This window comes from Monodelphis domestica, chromosome 1 (assembly GCF_027887165.1).
Source record: "Monodelphis domestica isolate mMonDom1 chromosome 1, mMonDom1.pri, whole genome shotgun sequence".
NCBI lineage: Eukaryota > Metazoa > Chordata > Mammalia > Didelphimorphia > Didelphidae > Monodelphis > Monodelphis domestica.
Genome location: NC_077227.1, coordinates 233,067,228 through 233,088,442, shown reverse-complemented (window position 1 = coordinate 233,088,442; position 21,215 = coordinate 233,067,228). Strand labels below are relative to the sequence as shown.

Sequence of the window (21,215 nt, the reverse complement as noted above, 5' to 3'; positions counted from 1 at the left end):
TTGGCAAAGTTCTCTGTCAGTTATCAAGAAGAATTTGTGTAGCTTATTTATTAATAGCTTTTCAAACATTTAATAGAATGCACATGTAAATCCATCTGGACCAAGGTCCCTTTTTCCTCCCACTTTGACAATTCCTTTATTACTTTTTAAATTCTATTATCTGAGAATAGGTTGTATAAGATTTTGATTTTTGGTTTGGCTAATGTAGGTACTTTATGCTTTTGTAGGTAATCATTCATTTCCTTGAGATTCTTGGTTTTTCTGGCATATAATTGTATATGTCAGGTTGTGATGATCCTTTCTATTTCCTTTCTGATGTGAACTCAATATATTCAATTTTTAAATTTCAATCATTTGATTTTCCTCTAGTTTTTGGACAGTTTAAAAGTTTGTTGAGTTTATTAACTTTTTTTCAAAGGATCAGCTTTTCATCTGGTTTGTAACTTTGGAAGCTTTTTAATTTTCTATTTTATCTACATTAATTTTCAAGAATCTTTCCCTTGTACTCCTTTTTTGGATTGTGAATTTGTTGTTTCCCTGGGATTTTCAATGACATGTTCAAGTAATCTACTCTTTTAAAAAAATTGTCATTTTATATTTTCTGTGAAAAAATGTTGTTGCTTTTAGAGTCTGGAATTCTCTACCCACAGGAAGTACTGAATTTTTATTGAATCTTGTCACATGAATGAATGAATGAATGAATCTCTATGTATTTCTTACTCTAGGTCTCCTCTGTAGTACGGGCGGGGTGACCTGTACTAAATTGAGCTCCCCATTCAGGCGGTTCTAGTCTTTCATCCTGTTTCTCAAGTAGGCAAGCACATAGACCTTGCTCTCTTGTTCTGATTAGTGAAGCTGCCACCCTCACTGAATAACTGGCCCAGGAAGAATATTCCTTGTACATCTGTGCATATTGCCTAATTGACTGAAAACAGAGCTAACAAGATGTTATGTCTTTCATCAGTTGGAGGAAGCTGCAAACTCAGGGCTAGCAACCAGTTTTTACAAAATGCAATTGTTCCTGATGACATTTATTTACTAAAGACCTGGAGAGAGAATTGATTGGCATTAAAAGCTGGGGGAGAACATTGATTGTCACCGTCAGAGAAGGTTGGAGAATTCTTTGCCCAAAACGGTGCCTGCGTTGCCACCTTCACATTATTTGATTTCCTATTTGAAAATGAGTTCCCAAATCCCTGAGCAAGTAGAAAACAAGCAACAGAGCCAAATTGTAAGGGATTCAGGGTATTTCTGAATACTGCCTGGTCTACCAGATCCAGCTGGGTGGTGCAGAGGCAGTTGCCACCGAGAATAGGGGGGCCTGTGTTCTAAGTCCAGCTAGGGCCCAGCTTCTGAATCTATATAAAACAAAGGGCTTAGACCAGTTTCCTAATATTCATTCTTTCATTCATTTATCCATCTATTCTTTCATTCATATACATTATTTATTGGATACTTATTGACCTAACCAACATAGTGGAAAGAGTTGTATATTTGAAGTGACCTTAGTAACTTTTTTCAAACTCTTTAGACCCTTATTTCTTGGTCTGTAAAACAAGGATACCAAGGCAACTCTCTGAGATGATAAATTATAGCTAAGTTGTCAATATGTATTGGAGGAGGAAGTTTCCACACCAGGAATCCCTAATACGGTTGAAATCTTCGTTCTGGACCCTTCCCCTCATCCTCCAAATAGAGATAACAACTCTCACACATTTGTCGATCCAGGGACCCTGCCTGATCTTGCTGACGATGGACCCAAGACACTTCATCTCCTGATGCTGGGAATTTTTGCTGGATGTTCCTTAAGAGTGGAAATGCTCTCCATCCTCATCTCTGCCTCCTGGCTACCTTCAAGACCCCTTTAAAACACCTCTTCCTACAGGAAGCCTATCCCAATCCCTCTTAATTCTAGTGCCTTCTTTCTCTTGATTATTTCCTATTTATCATCTATATAACTTGTTTGTTCATAGTTGTTCTCTCCACATTAGATTGTGAGCTTTTGGAGGGCAAGGACTTTCATCTTCCTGTTTCCTCGGGACTTGGCACAATTCTTGGTCCATAGTAGGCACTTAATAAATGTTTGATGACTGAGTGACTGACCCTAGTTCCCTCAACAACAAAGAGAGGGTTAGACTAAAAGATTTTCTAAATTCTAAAATTCTCTCATCATACCTCATTGGGCTGTTAAAGATTCATATGAAATAATATAAGTGAAGGTCTTTGTTAATGGAAGTCATTATATAAATGTTAGCTATCAAATCTGATTTATGCTTGGCTTTGTGGGTGATGGGGAGAGGCATAAGACACGACTCGTGCCTTCGTGGATCTTCCATCTTTGAAAAAAAGAGTCCTCCCCTATGCTATGAATTTAGGCAGCCCCTCATTCCCATACAGTTCAGGCAAGGCATCCAAAGTGTGCCCATTTTGAATTTCTCAGGTGACACATGGGAGAAAGAAGGTATAGACTGGAGATAAAACTTGCTAGGATACAGATTCCTTTTTCTGTAGCACTCTGAAGGTTTACAGACCATTTTCTTCCCCCCAAAACTAGTTGACTTTGGGGGGTCAGAAGACCAAATTTCAATTTCTCTTTTGAAAAGGACACACTGTAAATATATAAAAGGGTCCTTGACTGAATCGGATCCTAAAATTTGGAGTCTGAAGGGGCCTAAGAATGAGCAGAAGAGGCAGAAATTGAACATTAGATTCTCTGACTCCAAATTTAACCTTTTTTCTGCATCACACTGTTCACTGGCTTTGATATACAGATTTAGAAGAGCCCATAGAAGGGATTTCAAGACCAATCCCCTTTTTTTATAAATGAGGACACTGAGGTGGAGAGAGTATCTTGCTCAGGGTCATAGTGCTTCTCAGGGGTGGGATCTGAAAATAAGTTCTCTGACTTTACATCCTGGACTTCTTCCCAGATTTTCTGCTTAAGGAGGGTGTCCAGGGCAGCCGTGTCCCACCAAGATTCCCGATACTTCCTGGAATCTCATCATCTTGCAAAATCACATCAATCCCAAAACTCAGTTCCTCAGTAGCCCCTGTCCAGCCCCTCCTCCCTATTATGGGTATCCTTCTTTCTATATATTGTCTTCCCCCATGAGACTGAGAGCTCTAAGAACAAGGAGGGTCTTCTATTTTACTTTGCAGCTTTAGCACTTAGCACAATGCCTGGCAGATAGTAGACACCAACTAAATATTATTGAATGACTGACTTTCCACCCTTAATCCCTTTTGGAATATTTTACAGATCAATACCCTTGATTTTTTTTTTTTATGAGCTGAAAAAATACAAGTATAAGATATATTTTCTTGCATTAAGGGGACACAAACAGTACATAGTACACTAAATCAGAATCACAGAATCTCAAGGCTGGAAGGGACATTAGTCTCATCCAAAAGGAGGAATTGACTTGCCAAAGTCGTATAGTGAAGAGCTGCGACCAGAACTGAGGCCTTTTGATGCAGATTAAGGAACAATTGCAAAAGATCAAATTGTGTCCAAAGTCTGATCCCTATTTTTTACACATTACATATGACATGTGGCTACTTGGTTATTAAACATGGGCAGCCTGTTGGGGGAAAGAAGCTGATTTGGAGTAACTGCTTTTGAGTCTTAACTTGGTTATTTACTATCTATATGACTTCAGGCAAGTCAATTAACCCCTCTGGGCCTCAGTTTCCTCATCTCTAAGATAAGAGATAAGAGCTGGATTATTGAACATGTCACAGATATTGTGGTGGGTTTGAATTGGACTAGATGGAATGTGTGGTTCTTTTTCAGCTGGGATTCTGCAATTGCCAAGAAATAGCACTGGACATTTCTGAACATCAAAAATCAAATACAAAATAAAAATATGAAGTATATTACTAAAAATTATAAAAAGCATATTACTAAACTATATGTGATAATGTTATAAAAGTGATGGTTCAAGATCTCCTGACATTGATTTTTTTAGAATGTGGAGATTTAAGGTTTCTTGTATGGGGAAGCTAGATGGCTCAATGGATAGAGAACCAGACTTAGAGATGGGAGGTCCTGGATTAAAATCTGGTCAATCCTGGGCAAGTCACTTAACCCCCATTGCCCTAGCCCTTACCACTCTATTGCTTTGGAATCAATACATAGTATTGATTCTAAGGTGGAATGTAAGTTTGTTTTTTTTTTTTTAAAGGGGAGTATTGTACTTGTAATTCATTTAGTTTCTACTTCTCAGACCTAGAGTTTGTAAATGATAAACATCATGGGCTGGGTTCATAGTCCTGTATTGACTATCTGCCAGACATCTCTAACTGAATGTCCCCAATGGCATTTCAAACTCGTGGTCAAAAAGGAACTCATCATCTCCCACTCCTAAACCTACCCCTCCTCTAAACATCCTTATTTCTGATGAGGACCCAGTTATCCTCCCAATAACCTGCATTTATACTCTTGTAGCATTTCTTGACTCTTGCCTCTCCCCTATCCGGTCAGTGACCTCACCTTGCCTACTGCCACCAAATTTCTTGTAGGTATCACTTTCTCTTCTCTCAAACGGCCACTGGCCTCATTCAAGTCTTTTTAAAATGTATTGATATTTTTTGTTTTTATATCACTTAAAAATTTCCCATCCTGTTCCTCATTCCCAGAGAGCCCTCTCTTATAATTTAAAAGAAAATAGAATTCTAATTGGTCTCTGCTTTCATTCTCTCCTCTAATTCATTCTCCACACAAGAGATGCCAAAATAATCTTAAAACACAGCCCTATGTTGTACCCTACACAAAAAAATCATTAGGTACTCTATCTGGTCAATAGGATAGAGTATGAACCTTTCTACCTGTTATTTAAGGCCAAGCAGAATCTGGCTCCAACCTACCTATCCATTCAATTCCCTTTTGTGCATTCTATGTTTCATCCAAACGTTGACCAAGTATTTCTAGAACCCAACGCTCTTCCCTCCTATCTCCACACCATAGAACAGGTTGGCCTCCATGCTTGGTATGTACTCCTCGGTTGCCATTCCTGGTATTCATCCCTTTCTCATCTCTTGATTTTCAGGACATTTCTCTTCCTTGAAGGGACAACGTGTATTAATTACAAAAGTGCTTTTCTTGAACCCTCTACATCTAGTTGGTGCTAACCTAAATAGCTTCAGAATGATATATTTATTAATCTGCCTATACATCTTCCCCTAGAAGTACAGGGTTTGGGTTTTTTGGGGGGCGGGGTGAGGTGGGAGGGTAAACCTTATCTTACATCTTGGAATTAATAGTAAGTATTGGTTCCAAAACAAAAAAGTGGTAAGGACTAGGGACTTGGGGTTAAATGACTTGCCCATATCACACATCTAGGAAAAATCTGAGGTCAACTTTGAACCCAGTATCTCATCTCTAGTCCTGGTTCTCAATCCACCTAGCTGCCTCTGAATGAAAGGTTCTTCAGAGCAACTATTGCTTCCTTCTTTGGTCTTAGGATTCATCAGCACTTAGCACAGCGCCTAGGATAATGATAGGCATTTAATAAATGATTGTGCAAGTAAAGGCATGCAGGTTCACATAAATTTATTAGAGATCAAGGAAATAAAATGGATGGGTCTTCTATCTAATTATCTACCTATTTCTGTTAAAAATCTGTTTTTAAAGATGACCACTTAAAATAATTCCCATTATGTTTCACTATAAATCTATACTCATTTGGTCTTAGCTCTCCTTGGGGAGAGCATTATTGTTCTCCATAAGGCATCTCTTCCTTAGGATCAATAATCCGAGTTTATTTGTTCTTCATGGCACGATTTCAAAGCCCCTCCACACCCCTTGAGAATGTTCTCCAGGGTAATATTCAATCTACAGAGACTAGAACTAAGAGGAACCCAGTACTCCAGAAGGAATCCAACCAATGCAGTGGAGAGCAGGCTGAGGGCTCCTTCCAAAGCGGATGTTTTATGATTGATGAATATTTGGACAGATCTCCCTCATTCTAGACATTATTTCTATTGGCAATAGATTTCATTCTGATGGCCCTTTAAAATGATTTGAGTGTAGCAAATCCAGTAGTAAATTCTTCGGTGATACCATTTTTTAATGATTTAGAATGTTTTTCTCTTACATGGGAGGTGGGAAGAGGCAGTAATTTCATCTACACACATTTGTCTTTCAAAGTCTCCACTACCCTTTCAGAAAAGATACAAGAAAAGGAATTGTTCCTAAACTCTGGCTTCCAGGGAGACAATGGATAACATTGTTCTTTCAAGACAAAGAGGTTTTTTGTTTTTTTTTTTAATCCCATTGAATTTTTTCACATTTATTCTCCATTAATAGGGAGAGGGAAATAGGCTGGTATTGCTCTGGATTATTCAAAAATTAAAAGAAACTATAAATTGTTTCAACCACATAAATTGGGTGTTCATTAAAGAAATGATTTCAACATCTCAAATAAGGGGTCAGGATCCCTTCTTAAACTGGGGTCCATGCATCTTGTAAGGCAGAGATAGAGAACCTCTTAAGAGATGGAGTGCCCAAATGGCAACCCATAACCTGCCTGTGAGCTTTCCCCACCTGGGGAGGGGAGTAGCCCCTTCTGGCATACTCTGGCACATGTACCAAAGATTCACTAATGCTGTTCTAAGGGGGTCTGTGAATAGATTTCAGGGGGTTTAAGAACTTGGAGCCAAAAATTATATATTTTTACTAACTTCACTGAAATTTAGTATATCCTTCAATCATTTCAATGATTCTGAGAAAGGATCAAAAGGCTTCACCAGATTGGCATAAGGGTTTATAACACAAAAAATGGCAGGCATCCTATAATTCAGTTCAAAGGGCACCCAGATGGAGACATGCTTTTTTGGGAATTGTAGGAATTGCACTGCATTTACCCCCCCCCCCCCCAATGTAGCACTTAAAAGCGGCAACTCTTTCTTTTGGAAATAATTGCTTTTTTATGTGCGCATCTTTTTCCATTTTACAAATAAATTATTTGTGTTTTTGTTTTTTTTTGGACAGCACCTAATTTTCCCTGGTATAACTTCCCTTCTTGCAAAGCCATCCCACAAAAGAAATAATGTTTTACTTAAAAAGGAAGAGGGGGGAAAATGTCAGAATTGACCAATAGAATGAATACTTTTCCTTTTTTATTAAAAACGTGTGTGATCCATTGCCATCCATTTCTGCCAGAACTCCAGAAAGACATTCAGGCACTGGTGGGCTTATAGCACATGGATAATGCCAAGGATGTGATCATGACATTGCTTGTGATGATGCAGTGTTGGGGAGAATACATGAAGGGATCACAGAATAAGTGGTATTTTGGAGTGATAGCTTCTTGTCACCCGTCCCCACCCTCCCTGGCAGAGGTCGTGGGGACATTATTATGTTTTATTTCTTAGCGTAGAGGGAGACAGAAATCAAGAAAAGCAGTCTAGAGAGAGCCAGAAGACCTTAGGGGAACAGGCGAGAAATACGCATGATGACCATGAAGCTAAGAAGTGGGAAATCTCGTGTCTAGATTATCCAAAAGGAAGAAAATTTGTAAATTGCTTTAAATACTCAAACTGGGCATTCATCCAAAATTGGATTTTTAAATACACTACAGTTTTACCATTCAAACGAGTGTGTCATCTTCCAAAGTAACTACCCTGGATGGCGACATATTTATTCCAATAGTTGCTCAGAGCATTTTTAGAATCCCTCTTTGGAACCATTATGAGAGCCCCACATGAGCTTCACAAGAAAATGGCCTCATTACTCTGCATGATTAATTTGGCAATTCATCAGCAATTCTTGTCCCATTGTTTTGCAATGTTGAAAAAAATTCTTTCATTGTTATTTAACTTTTCATAGCTTGTCTGCCCTGTGAATAAAGGTCTTAAAGCTTCTAGGGCAGGGAGTTCTTACCCTTTTTTATGTCATGGACTCCTCTGGCAGTTTGGTGAAGCTCCTAGATGCCTTATTGGGGCATTTTAAAATGCATTAAATGAAGTAGGATTACAAAGGAAGCCTGTTAAAAAGTTACCAAAATGTTAAAATTCAGAGACTTCAGTTTTAAGAATCCCTGCTGTAGAATGTACCCACATATCCTCTGCATTCTATTTACTATAAGGGGTTCAGCGAATATATTTAATATTCTTTTCTGATCAGTGAAAAGGTAAACAATTAAGGATTTAAAAAATAAAAACAAAACAACACTCATTCATCAGAATTGGCTTTGGATCTTTGTGCTCTTTGCAAAAATCAAATCCTATCCCTCCCAAAAGATGACGGGTCACTGTGAAAGAATATATGGTAGGGAAAGTCCAAAACAAGATTTCCAAAGAGAGCATCTGTCCTGGGAGTATGGTATGTCAGGAAGACACAGATCATTTTCCCAGATGACAGTTCTAGACAGTTGAGGTGGGGGTGGGAGGCCCACAAAACACAGCTTGTAACCTGCCTCTGACATTCTTTCCCTTTATTCCTTGGGCTCAGGGTGATGGTGGTCCTCTAGAGGTGAGAGACAAGCCACAAGGACTGTGGATGAAATTTCTGGATCCCTGATTTTAAGGTCTCACACAGCCTTAGAAACCAAAATGGACTAACTGGGGATGACTTTCTATGAGCAAGTGATCCATTCTGACCTTTCATCTTAGAGGATCGTCAAGATAGGTTAGGGTGGTGATGGAGAAATCTGATAAACATGGGGCCGCTGGGCTGAAGTCTGGGGAACCCAGCCTCATGGACATCTTGTAGGAGGTTGCCTCGATGCCTCCCTTAATTTATTCCAACAGTAAATGGAAGGTTTCTTGAGAGCAAAGTTATATTCCATCAGATTAGGGGTAAGCAGGGCAGATTGGGTATCATATGGCTTAGGCGCTAAAACTGTACTACAAAAACAAGCAGACGCCCTAAAAGCAGGTAAGAAATATAAATTATTTTACTGCTCAGCATTTACATATTGAGAGTCAGTACACACAATACTACTATTTTTTTCTTCAATTGATGCAACTCAGTAATTTTTATTGCAACTGGAAGACAATACATCACAGAAACTTTATGGTAGGTTTGGGGAAAAGTGTTATTTACAATAATTGATGAAATAGTTTGTCTTTGGCAATATGATTACACATCAAGAAAATGTAAAATGCAGGTATGTATGCCTCTAAATCAACACCATCTCATTCCCTAAAGTTCAGCTGCTTGCTCTTGCCTTCGGACTGCTCACTTAGGTAACACAAAAATACAACTTAACATTACTTTTTCTTCTTCCATCGTGGTTCTCATTTTCTATTCGTGATATTGGCAGTTTCATACAGCAAATACGAGAAAAAAAATTGGCTTTTGAAAAGTTACTTCTCAACTAAAATTAATTTGGCCAGGTAAGGTTATTGACCGGTGAAGGTCAACTGACCCCTAAGCATCGATCCTAAACCTCTCAGTCTTTTGATTGCTTTATCACTTTATTTTCCTCTTTGTTAAACAAAACAAAACAAAAAACAAAACTCAGAAGTGTTACAGATTCAGAGCAAAAAAAAGTACTGGCGTAGAATGTTTTCCAGACACACAAATACTTTTTTTCCCCTTGATATTTTTACCACGGCAGTTAAAGTAGTGAGTGTGAATGATACAGATGTGAAATTGGTTACTGAATGTCAGACAACATGACCTTAAATAAATGGCCTTCATATAACATACTCGAGAAGTGTTCCAGGTTTAAATAACTGAAAGTGAGCTCAGTTTCAATCTACAAGAAGGGATTGGGGATTTCAGGCCATAGTAATAAAAAAGGATGAAATATGATTGCTAGGTATGCTAGCTCAACCATATCGAAGTCTTTGTGAATCCAATATGGAAAATCAATTACTTTGCAAAAGGTAGAGAAGGCCATTCTGCACCTGTTGCAAATGCAATACAGAGGGGAAAAAAATACAACACTGTTCATATCTTTCCAAATAAATATTCTTGGTTTCAATGATCATGACGACAACAACAACAAAAGAGGAAGGCTACTTGTTAGCACGGTAAGTCAGAAGTGATCGTAACATCTCTGATTTTCAAATGTGCAACAGCAATGATGCAGCACCATAGACACATTAGGTTTGGACTTTTAAGAGTTGTTCTGTTTTTCTTTATTCTGTTTTCCTCATCCTTCCCTTAATTTTTGGTCAGTGAAATTAGCACTTATTTGTCGAAACATGGAAGAATCACAATGTTGAGTACACTATTAATGATAAAGCAACCCAGTTGACAATTCTGTGCTTAATTCAAGAATAAACCAGTATGAGGGAAGAATAGAGAGGAAAAAAAACGAACAAAAAGGAAAAGAATTACCAACCTTGGTTGGTGCTTGCTCCAAGGAAGAAAGGATTGACAGATGGATTCACAAAAGTATACAGAACACTGAATGTTATGTGTAAATCCTTGCAAAACTCCAGCTTGAAACAGAAACCACACACATAATGTATATACTTTTGATTTACACATTACGAAGGAAAAAAAGACATTGTTACGACATTGTTGTAGCTGTGCTAACTGCAAGAGAAACCAAACAATCTCAGAGTTTGGCAGGTAACTAAAAGAGGGTTATTACTTAGGTTATATAGCAAAAAAGTGTTGATGTCTATCATCTATAGTAGTATAAATAATAAAAAAGTATTATTTAAATTAGATCACAGTGCTGGATTATGTGCATAACAGTGTTTGATAGATAACTGGAGGGCTGTGAACTATGATACTGGGGATTTAACAGTCAACACTGATAATGCGGGCATGGTCAAGAGGAGGATGTACGTGGTCCAAAGGGTCTTTTGGTGGCAAAATCTAGAAGATTAAATTGCTTGTCTATATTAAAAAAAAAATTATAATATCCGGGCAGCTGTGATCCACCACAAAGAAACCATTCCCATTCTAAATGCAATGAGGTGGGTTAGAAAAACAAACCAAAAAAAAAAAACAACCAACCCAAAACAAAATACGTTTAATCCAATTCCATATGCTAAATTCTTCTCATTAGGTCACCTGTTGCATAAATTCTGGTTACCTTTCCATTCGGTCCATTCAGTGAGTGGCTGAAGGCCCATGAACACAGTATGGGAATGACACTCAGGAATAGGTTTGATGTCACTTGGACACTGGTCAGTCCTTTTGTATAGCAGGACTTTTTGGGGGAGGTGAGAAGCCATCAAAAAGGATTTTCTCTCTAGAAGCTCTAGGGATTTATAGTTCAGTGTTTCCTGCATCTCACTCAAGGCATTCACCAGGAACAATTATGCTAGCTCCAAACACCCGAATTGGATTTAGAAAAGGTAAAGGATTCTCAGGCCAGACCTGTTACAGATTTCTTTCATGTTTAGTTACATAGCTTTTACAATGGCTTTAAACAATTGCCATGATTGGATCAGGTCAAAAATTGCTCATAGCTTGCTCAGCTGGGGGATTTGGGGGGCAGGGGGGTTTCAACTGCAACAAAGATTTGGCAACTTCCTACGTGGAAGTCTGGTGTAATTGCACCAAAGAATTCCTGGAAACTTAAATATCTGTTGTGGAGGAAAGCGAGAGGTTTTAGAACACTATGGGCAGGGAAGGGGATCAATAATATAATTCCTCTTTCTGAGTTTTGAGGAAAGATTCAATGACAAGAGGATAAAAAAATTGGGTAAAATGTATATCATTTAATAAAAAAATGTGAAGATATTCTCTTAAATATATCAGAGCCAATAATATGTGATTCTAGGTTAGAGTACAAATGTGTTCTAGGCCACTTAAGGTAGCTTTTGATGCTGTTGAAATAGAACTGAACCACTGGAACCACCATGATCCAAAAGACCAATGATCAAAACAGAATGGGCAAACTAATAAATAAATAGGTATTGGAAGTTGAATGATCAAAAGTTCGGAAGGGAATTTTAGGCCTAAAGTGTATTAAGTTTATTCAAAATATTCTTTCACAAACAGAGCTTCGCTTAAATGTTTAAATGCACTGGGGGTCTCCTGTCCCTTTGGGTTCAAAAGCGCCAACCATCTTGTCCTTCAACTAGGTACATCCAAAGAGCGCTTCCTCCTCCTCCTCCTCCTCCTCCCACCCAGGTTCATTGCTGAACAATTTCTTTTAAAATGTGAAATGTAATTGCTTTTCAGGGGAGTTGGCCCTGCTAGAGCTACTGGCAAGAGTGAGAAAGCATGGGGTACAAGGTGAATTTTACAGGGATCTGCATAGAGTATACCATGGTTTATCTTTTGGCCAAGGCAAGTGACTCTTTTATCTATGCTAAAAGTGCAGGTTGGTAGGGGAGAGATTACCTCAGGGTTAAAGGAAGTCTGGGACAGTGTCTTTCAGGCTAGTAATGCAGAAAAGATGGGACTCAATCACACTGAGTCAGAGACACCTGAAACAGGTTAGCCCTAAAGAAGTCATTCATGGCTGGATGATAGTTTGGAAGGTGCCCAATAGAGCATTAACCAAAAAGACTTGGGATAAAAGACTTATATATGCAAGTGACCCATTTGCAGATCACCCAAAGCTCAGAGGACTTGCCAGCACATTGGATGGCAGAATCAGGAGCCCAGGAGATCCCAAAAGGCAAGGACATGAATGCAGAAATTAAAGAGATGAAATTTATTTTAAAAAAAACCAAAGGAAAAACCAAACAACCCTTACGTTCTATCTTGGAATCAATACTGTATCAATATAATTGGTTCTAAGGCAGAAGAGTATCTGAGGCCACATTTGAACTCAGGACCTCCCGTCTCTACACTTGGCTCACAATGCCCCCCTTAACTGGGGGCAATCTCAATCTCTGCCCCCGAGATGAAATTTGTTAGGGGAAAATGTAAATAAAATCTTGGGATGGCTTCAAAATTTAATGTCCCGAGTTCAAAATGGGTCAGGTGTGGCCAAACTGTAGTTAATTGGGGGAAAAAAACACAAACACCCCAACACTTAGGGGTTCGTGAGTGAACAAAGGAATACTGTAGCTAAAAAAATAAGAAAATCGAATAGGATCATGTGCTACATTTAGACAGGCATAGTTTCCAGAAAAAGGGAAGGGAAAATCCCAGTGCATTTTGCCCTTCTCAGACCCCATCTGGAGTATTGTGCTCAGTTTGGGGCGCCACATTTTTAAGAACATGACTATGATAGAGGGTAATCCAGAGGAGGGCGACCAGGAGAATGAAAGGCCTTGAAGATCATGCCAGATGGGGATCACTGGGATGGAAGAGGGGGAAAGAGAACCAAAGGGAGACGAGGTGGAGAAGAGATTAAACTCGGCCTTGGAGGGCAGAACGAGGGGGCAACAGGAAGTAAGAGAGACACACATTTCGGCGTGTGGAAGGAAAAACCTTCCTAATAATTACAGCTACTGTTGAAAGAGCTTCTTCAAGAGATAGTAGGTTCCACCATAGCAGTGGTCTTCCCGGAAAAGCTGAACACCTGGTTTCATGTTTGTTCCAGAGGAGACGCTTGGCCTCAGATGGGTCGAGCGGGACCGGCCCTCGGAGGCGCCTTCCAACTCGGATCCCAGGATTCTGGACTGACACTTCTTTTGGTTATGCACCATGCGTAACCTTCGAAATGATAAAGAGGAGAAGAAAGAGCCCCTGCTAAAGTTGCCCCAAAGAGGGAGGCTTGGGGAAAATGACACTTGGAAAGTGGCTGATTGAGGTATTTAAGCAAAAGAGTGGTTCAAGAGTAAAGAACACAACACTTGTGATTTAGAGGGAGAGAGAGGCTGAGGTGGGGGAATCTCCTATTAAACGAGGACAAGATAGCTGGAAAGAGAACTCCGATTCATTCCACCTATGGATGATCTCCTTCATGGTTGGAGGGATCTTAGGTGAGAATGAGAGACTAGATCGCCTCCGTTTCTGTCTCCATTTATCCAGACAAAAAAAGGACCCACACTTCAGTGACAGAATCTTGTCTGGGTAATGCTGCTAAATCAACAAAAGGTGAATTCAGGTCCAATTAAATGGTTCTATTTGTGGTATATTGAGAAAAGAAAGACTTCCTCTCTTTACCTAATCAGAGGGAAACAGCTTTGTGGTGTGGGTCAATTGGTCGTCTCACTTTGACTGAAAAGCCTTCCATCCTCTTACCAAAAACCAGCAGATGGGTCTGAACCCTTTGCATGTGCCTTCCATTTCTTAATCAAAATTACCCACTGAGTCCCTTCTATATCAGGTGGTAATTGGTTTGTTTTAATTTCAATTCACCGAAGAGGTGGGAGGAAAAAAAAAATCAGATCTTTCTTTTGTTAGCTCTTTGAGGTTTTGAAAAGGAGAAAAAAAGACCCAAGATCTTAGGGGCCTATTTGCATTTTTTCAAACAAATGGAAAAATATGAGAGGTTTCTGTTTTTAACTAGGTTGTCCTGTTGTGCTGTATCCTCCTAATTCAGATGATATTAGGATAAGATTCTAGAGTGCTGAGGAAATGGAGACCAGAGGCTTCCTCTCGCCTCTTGTTAAATTCTATTGTTACTATAGAATGTCCTGGGAGTAGCATTTCCACCACAGTGTCACTCCCTCCTGAACATAGTACCATGTATCTCACATCATCATCAGATAAGGCCTGTTAGCAATTTCTTCTTCCTCCTTAGGGGCAAATTTGCATAATTATTCACTGCCATCTATCCTAGAACCAAATCATCATGATTTTCTCAGTTTCAGCTTCCCATTATTCTCTTGATTCTATCATACACACTCACTACTAAATTTGCCCTCAAATTATTGCGTCATGTTAGACATTTACAGACAAAGAGAAAGGACACACTTTTTTAAACAGAGAAGTCGGGGAGTTGGGGGTGGGGTGGGGTGGGAGAAGGGGGGCTGAATGTTCAGACAAGGCAGTATAGTTCAACCATCCAAGCCCTACCAGAGCGTGGAGTTTATTTATATATATATATATTTATATATATTGCAGAGTAAATTCCCCAACAGTCAGTGTTTGTCCCTGAAGAAGGTTAAACCTTAAACACCTGCTTCAAAAAACCAAAATAAAACAAAACAAAACAAAACAAAAAAAATACCCAAAAAAAAAAAACCATCCAGAACAAAAAACAAAAAACTTCTAAGCCTAAAGGCTTAAAAATTAGAGGCATAGCCTTTTCTCTATTTTCTATATTTATATGAAAATAATTCATGCTTCATGCTAAATACATTATTTACCTTACAAGAACTTTGTTATCTTTGAATAAAAAAAGTTTTTTTTTGTTTTTGTTTTTTTTTTGTTTTTGTGATTTCTTGTTTTGTTTTCCTCAAAGGAATCCATGCACTGTGGATCATATATTCTTGCTGGCTATACTGGGTGAATCTGGAAATCAATGATTTTTGCACAGATGAATCCTGACTGACATTAACTGCAATCTCCATTTCTGAGGGCAGCTTAGGAGCTCTTTTTGGTAGATTTTTATTTTCTTGTCCACCAATACGCCTTGAAAACAAAAAAAATTTTTTTTAACACATCATAATACTAATGGCAGGTTTTGTAGCTTTTAAATTTTTTTAAAATTAGATCAACTATTTTTGATCCACAGAAAAAAATCTGCATCATTATTTCCTTCCTTAATATCTACTGTAATTTCTTAGACTTGATTGCTTTTCACTCAGGCAGTTAAGAAGACATAGCTTGTTCTCTGCATTATTGTTATTACTTTTTGTACGCAGTGCCAATCTTCGGGTTTATGGCTTCTGAATTTACTATAGAAGACAGAATTCAATGATTAGCGAGATCTCTAACAATTTGCCCTATTTCTTCTCATCATTCACTGAAACCCATCACATACACAGTTCAGTTTCCACCACTTAAAAAAGCATCAGTCTTTACATTTCCAAGCCACAGGGTATGTAAAAAGCAGGAAACAACTATGCCTGACATGTGGCAATTCCAGACTTGCAACGGCACCACTGGAACCCACAGGGCCACTGGCTGGTTCCTGGTTCTGTCAAGACGGAAGGGCTTCCTCCTTTCCCCAAATCTCCTTAATTCACATTCAACTCATTAACCCAATTGTGTGATCATTTAAATTTCTTAATCCTAGGGGCTGGGCCTGACCAATGATTGATTTGTGCACATCTCCTCTAGGTGCCAAGGGATAACTGGTGCCAAATTGTACTTCCTTCCAATTCATTAATGTGGGTGTCACGGCATATTCAACCATGTATTTCTGACAAGCTGGAGAAAGCAATGTAAATTTTGGCTTTTACGGTTTTTGTCTTCAGATAATGAAAAGCTTTTGTAAAACAGCTGAGTGTCAGTATGAGTTCTATGGCTTCAATCTCCTTTAAAAATAAAAAAAATCTTAAGGGTCCAAAAAAAATAAAATAAACAAAACCAAAAGGAAAAAAAAATTGCTGATATTGCCACAAATCATTAGAATTCTCCTGACGTGCTGAAACAAAAAAAAAAATTTTTTTAGTAAGTTCAAAACAAATCATTGATTTGTTTTAATTTTTTGTGGTTTCCTTTTGCTCTTTCTGCCCCTTTGCCGTCCGATTGGTGATGTTGTTCAAGCAGGATCGGATTCCTGCTAGGTGTAAGAGAGAGCCAGCTGCTTCCTTCATCTCCTCATCATCACTCTCGGGGGGCTTCTCTGTGCGTCGCTTTTTAAGAGGCAGCGTATCACTAGGGACTTTCCTCACCTTGGATAAATGCTGCCGTTTCTTGTGCTGGGACGCATACCCACTGTCAGCTAAAGAATCCTTGGTCTCCTTTCTGTTCTGCTTCCTGTCATCTTCTTCTGTTTCGCTATGGCTCTCGTGGCTCTGGAAGCTGATCTCGCTGCCCTCGCTGCCCTCGTGGCTGCCCTTTGTGGCAAACTCGTAATGGTCGTCGGCGGAGGAAGAAGAAATGGAGTCACTGGTTGGGGAGGTGCTCCTGGGGTTGGAAGATTTGGCACTACTATAATTGTGATCTTCCTTTGGGTCACCGCTGACGACCGGGGAGCCGCAGGACTGCTCGCTTTCTGTCCGCATCCGGCAATTGGTCATGCCATTCCTGAGGAAAAGAGAAAGTATGGCATCAAAACAGAGGCAGGGGGAAAAAGAAGCAAACTTTTTTTGCTTTTGACTATAGAAAAAAGTCATTCAAGATTAAGCCTGGTATTATTTTATTAATTTGTATATTAAGTTGGCATTGCTACACTTGAGAGAATATCACAAATCCTATCAGAGAAAGTAGAGGATTTGGGAAGAACTGGTCCCTCCCATGGATGCCTCAATAACCCATGTTTATCTTCCATCAATGATGTTTTCATTCAATGTGGACAACTAGGGAGTCAAAACAACACTTCCTCAACGGCAGAGGAAGCAAATTCATTACCAGAAATGAAAAGCACGAACCAGAAATGACTATGGAAAAGGTCTGAAAAGGAATAAGGGTCTGATGTTGGCATGGATGGGCACTTGAAGGTGAATGAGAAGGCAGATCATTTTCCACAGAAAAAGTTGGGTTTTTTGGCCAGCATTATAAATATAAATTGTATATAAATATAAACAATTATGTATGTAATAATAATAATATAAAAATATAATATACTATATATAAATATAGTAATAAAAATAAGTATATAAATTAGACACAACATAAAAATAATATAAATTTTAAGTCTAGACTAAATTATTAGGCTAGGAATAGAGAGAAGAGTTGGTAGAATGTTCATCTATGAAGACCGGTCTACTTCTCTCCCACTTGTTCCTTTGGAGCTGGATATTAGGTTCACAAGTAATTTGGGGAGCATCTTCCTCTGTAAACAGGGGCAGCAGTCTCTAATAGATCTGGGATGACAAACCATTCTTAGTTCATAATTGCATAAAACTAAGCGGTGAGCTCGATGTGACTTGCAGAGGCAGTAGCTTGTTGACCTCTGATACAGATGATTAATAAAATACCTTCTGAGTTCTAACATTCTATTACTATGATGTTCTGGAGCAGTTAGAAGGTGCGCAAAGGATAGAGCGTGGTCCCTAGAATTAGGAGGACATGAGTTCAAATCCAGTCTTAGACACATCTTAGACGTATGACCCTGGACAAATTCACTTCACCCTATTCGTCTCAGTTTCCGTCTCTATAAAAATAAGTCAGAGACGGAAATGGCAAACCACTCCAATATCTTTGCCAAGAAAACCCCAAATAGACTCATGAAGAGTTGGCACCACTAAAACAACTCAACAACAAAGAAGATCTAAATATCCAGCCCTGGCCTCTCTCTTAAGTCCTAAATACTTAGGACTTAACTAAGGACTTAAATCCTTAACTACTAAATATCTAGGGGGCCTATTTCTCAGTGAATACCCCATACTCATTTCAAAATCAACCATGTTTAAAACAGAACTTGTTATCTCTTCCCTAAAACACACATCTGGAATCATGGTTCCTGGTGTCCAAGTCAATAATGTTGGCACCATCTTTGGTTCCTCACTGTTCCCCATTTCCAATTGTAGAAATGGAAATTTTGTACTCTTTGGACTTCATCTCCCAGAATTCTTTCCTCATCCCCCAAATTCCCTTTCCTCTTTGTGTATGTGTATCCTTCCCTTGTTTGTATATAATGGAAGTGGCTCCACCCTCTTGTTCTCTTTTCCACGTGGAAGGCTGGTGAGCTCTCGGGTTTCTCTAGCCTTTTACTTTCCCTTTGCTTCAAGCTAAATATTAATAAATATTATTAAATATAATACCTAAGAGTATTGAATATTAATTTTTAAAATTTACACAACACACAGCCAAGGCTTTTTACTTAGGACTTTGTGGCCCTTCTGACACCTATTTCCTTTCTCTCTACTATCACGGCCCCTCTAGAGGTCAGGGGTTACATTATTGATGCAGAAGGCTGAGGCTGGAAGGGAATGAGGCTTCCTGGGGGCCAGAGGTGAGGAGCGAGGGCATTCTGGGCTCGGGGATAAAGCCAAGAGAGGTAGGAGAATGCAGGAAGAGTAAGGAAGACAGTGGGGCCGTACTGCGGTTAGAGCGGATGCTCCTGACTGCTTCTGGGATAAAGTACGAGCTTCTCTCTTTGGTGTTCAAAGCTCCCTGCCAGCTGGCTCCAAATGCTTTTCCAGGATGATTACACATTATTTCCCTTTAACCCTCCCATAGTTGCTGTGAGGATCAAATGAGATATTTTTAAAGCGCTTGGTACAATGCCTGACACACAGTAGGAGCTTAATAAAAGCAGCTTTTTGAACTTTCAGGTCCAGTCAAACTAGCCTTACTATCCCTCCCCCCCCATTTAAATGTGTTTGCTACACTTAAATAGCCGGGTAACACTCCCTCTCCCTCCCTTTTCCCACCACAATGACTTTGTAGGCATCCCCCACCTGGAAGGAACTTTTGGCCTCGCTGTCACTTCTTAGGGTTCCTATCTTACTTCAGAGCCCAGCTCCAGGGTCTTCTCCTCACGGAGGCTTCCTTGGTGTGAATGCAATATAAATTCTAACCATATTCTGTCTGAGAACCCATTTTGGATGGTATCAGCCCCACTCTTTGACTAAGCACCCAAGCATACTGTGGGGGGACACCGGAGGTCTTGTGACGCCCTAGCCTCCTCCGGAGGAGGCTGACCCCAGGCCTGCGACCTGGACTACAGTCAAGTCTGACCAAAGAGAGACCCAGAAGGAGTGACATCTGTGACTTTAGGAGGAAGGGGACTGAGGAAGTGAGGGCCACTTTGTGGGTGTTGGGGGGGGGGGGGTCCTGCTGCTTTTGGCTGGTGAATGGAGACAAGAAGGCCAACTCAGGTGAATGAGGGGTGGCTGGCGGACTGTGTGATCTTCTTTCTCTAACTTTTACAATTAATTATTAATATACAGTTTCCAGAGAATTTTAATAACATTTGAATGCCCCTCCCCCTCCCCAAACTCCCAAATTATATTCTATTTGCTTCAAGTTTTATATAAACTTATATGGATACAAATCGTTTCCCTAGAGAGACTATAAGCTCATTAAAGGCAGGGATTGCTATCTTTCTGTCTTTACATGTCCAGAGTGCCTAGAACCTAGAAGGCTCTTGATAAATTAAAAAATAAAAAACAAACAAACAAACAAACAAAAAAACCCTTGCTTTCCACCTAAGGCAGAAGAGAGTAAGGGTTAGGCAACAGGGGTTCAGTGACTTGCCCAGGTTCACACAGTTAGGAAGTGTCGGAGGCTAGAGGGGTATATGGGGTGCTCAGGGAGGAGTAGTATCTCTGGTATGGAGGACTTGTTGTGCCCTCCTAGGGCAGCTCTCCAGCCTCTGACCCCCACCTGGCACCCAGCTCTCACTTGTGGCTCCTAGTAGCAGATAGCATGTGGCAGCGGCCACACCCCGGGCAACGGCTTCGACAGGCCGGCCAAACCTTGTGAGGGTAGCCATTGGGTTATTGACCCCTGGTGAACCAGGGCTTTGCTCACCCAGCATGTGAAGACTGCTTCGGCGGAACAGGTGGAAGAAACCAATAAGAAGTTTAAACGGCTGAGATGGTGACGCAGCAAAGCACTGTGGAGTGCTCAGGGCGTGTTGGAGCACAAAAGACAACACGGCCATCCAATGCAGTTGAGGAAGTCTCCAGACGTAACAATTTTTGGTGCCACTGGACCCAGGCTTCCAATGCCGAGAGAGTGGGACTGTCTCTGTGCACTGACTTTTCCACTTAAATCTCCTTCACGCACAAGTATCTTTGTGCACTTCAAGACCTGCGGCGATGGGGTAGTGGCGACGCAACAGGTGGAGGTGACCACTGGCAGTTGTAGTCAGATCCTGCACGTAGGCGGCCCACGGACCAGTGGTCGCTCGGCCCTGTAGGGCAGCAGGGATGTTCGGCAGCATCCTGGGTGACTGAGCAGCCCTCTCTAGGACAGCACTGCTCACCCTAATCAAGGGAGGGGACTAGAAAAGGTGTCCCAAACATTGCCTACCCTACAAACACCCGGTCAGCACACCGCAGCTGGCGGGTCATCCCTTTAAGCGGTCAAAATCAAAGAAAAAATACAAAGAAACTCCTACTAGGAGCATGGAACATCAGGACATTACTTGACAGAGAGAATACCCCAAGAACTGAGAGAACAGCTCTAATCGGTAAAGAACTGGCACGACAGAACATCGACATCGCAGCCTTAAGCGAAACACGCCTACCAGAAGAGGGATCACTCAGTGAACCCACCACTGGATACACCTTCTTCTGGAAAGGTAGAGTCACAAATGAAGACAGAATCCACGGTGTTGGCCTGGCTATCAAGACCAGTTTGCTCAAACAGCTGCCAGACCTGCCTGTGGGCATCA

At 40.2% G+C, this 21,215-nt stretch overlaps 1 protein-coding gene across 21 annotated transcripts in view; it reads right to left on the bottom strand.

The window, feature by feature from the left end:
- Window positions 1-8,874: 8,874 nt before the first annotated feature.
- Window positions 8,875-21,215, bottom strand: part of FOXN3 (forkhead box N3) — a 547,426-nt gene continuing 535,085 nt past the window's right edge. For all 21 annotated transcript variants that reach the window (XM_056810542.1, XM_056810551.1, XM_056810553.1 and 18 more), the window contains one exon: window positions 8,875-16,954. In XM_056810542.1, the coding sequence (XP_056666520.1) occupies window positions 16,405-16,954 (550 nt within the window). In that variant the 3' untranslated portion in view covers window positions 8,875-16,404. The remainder of the gene's footprint in view (window positions 16,955-21,215) is intronic.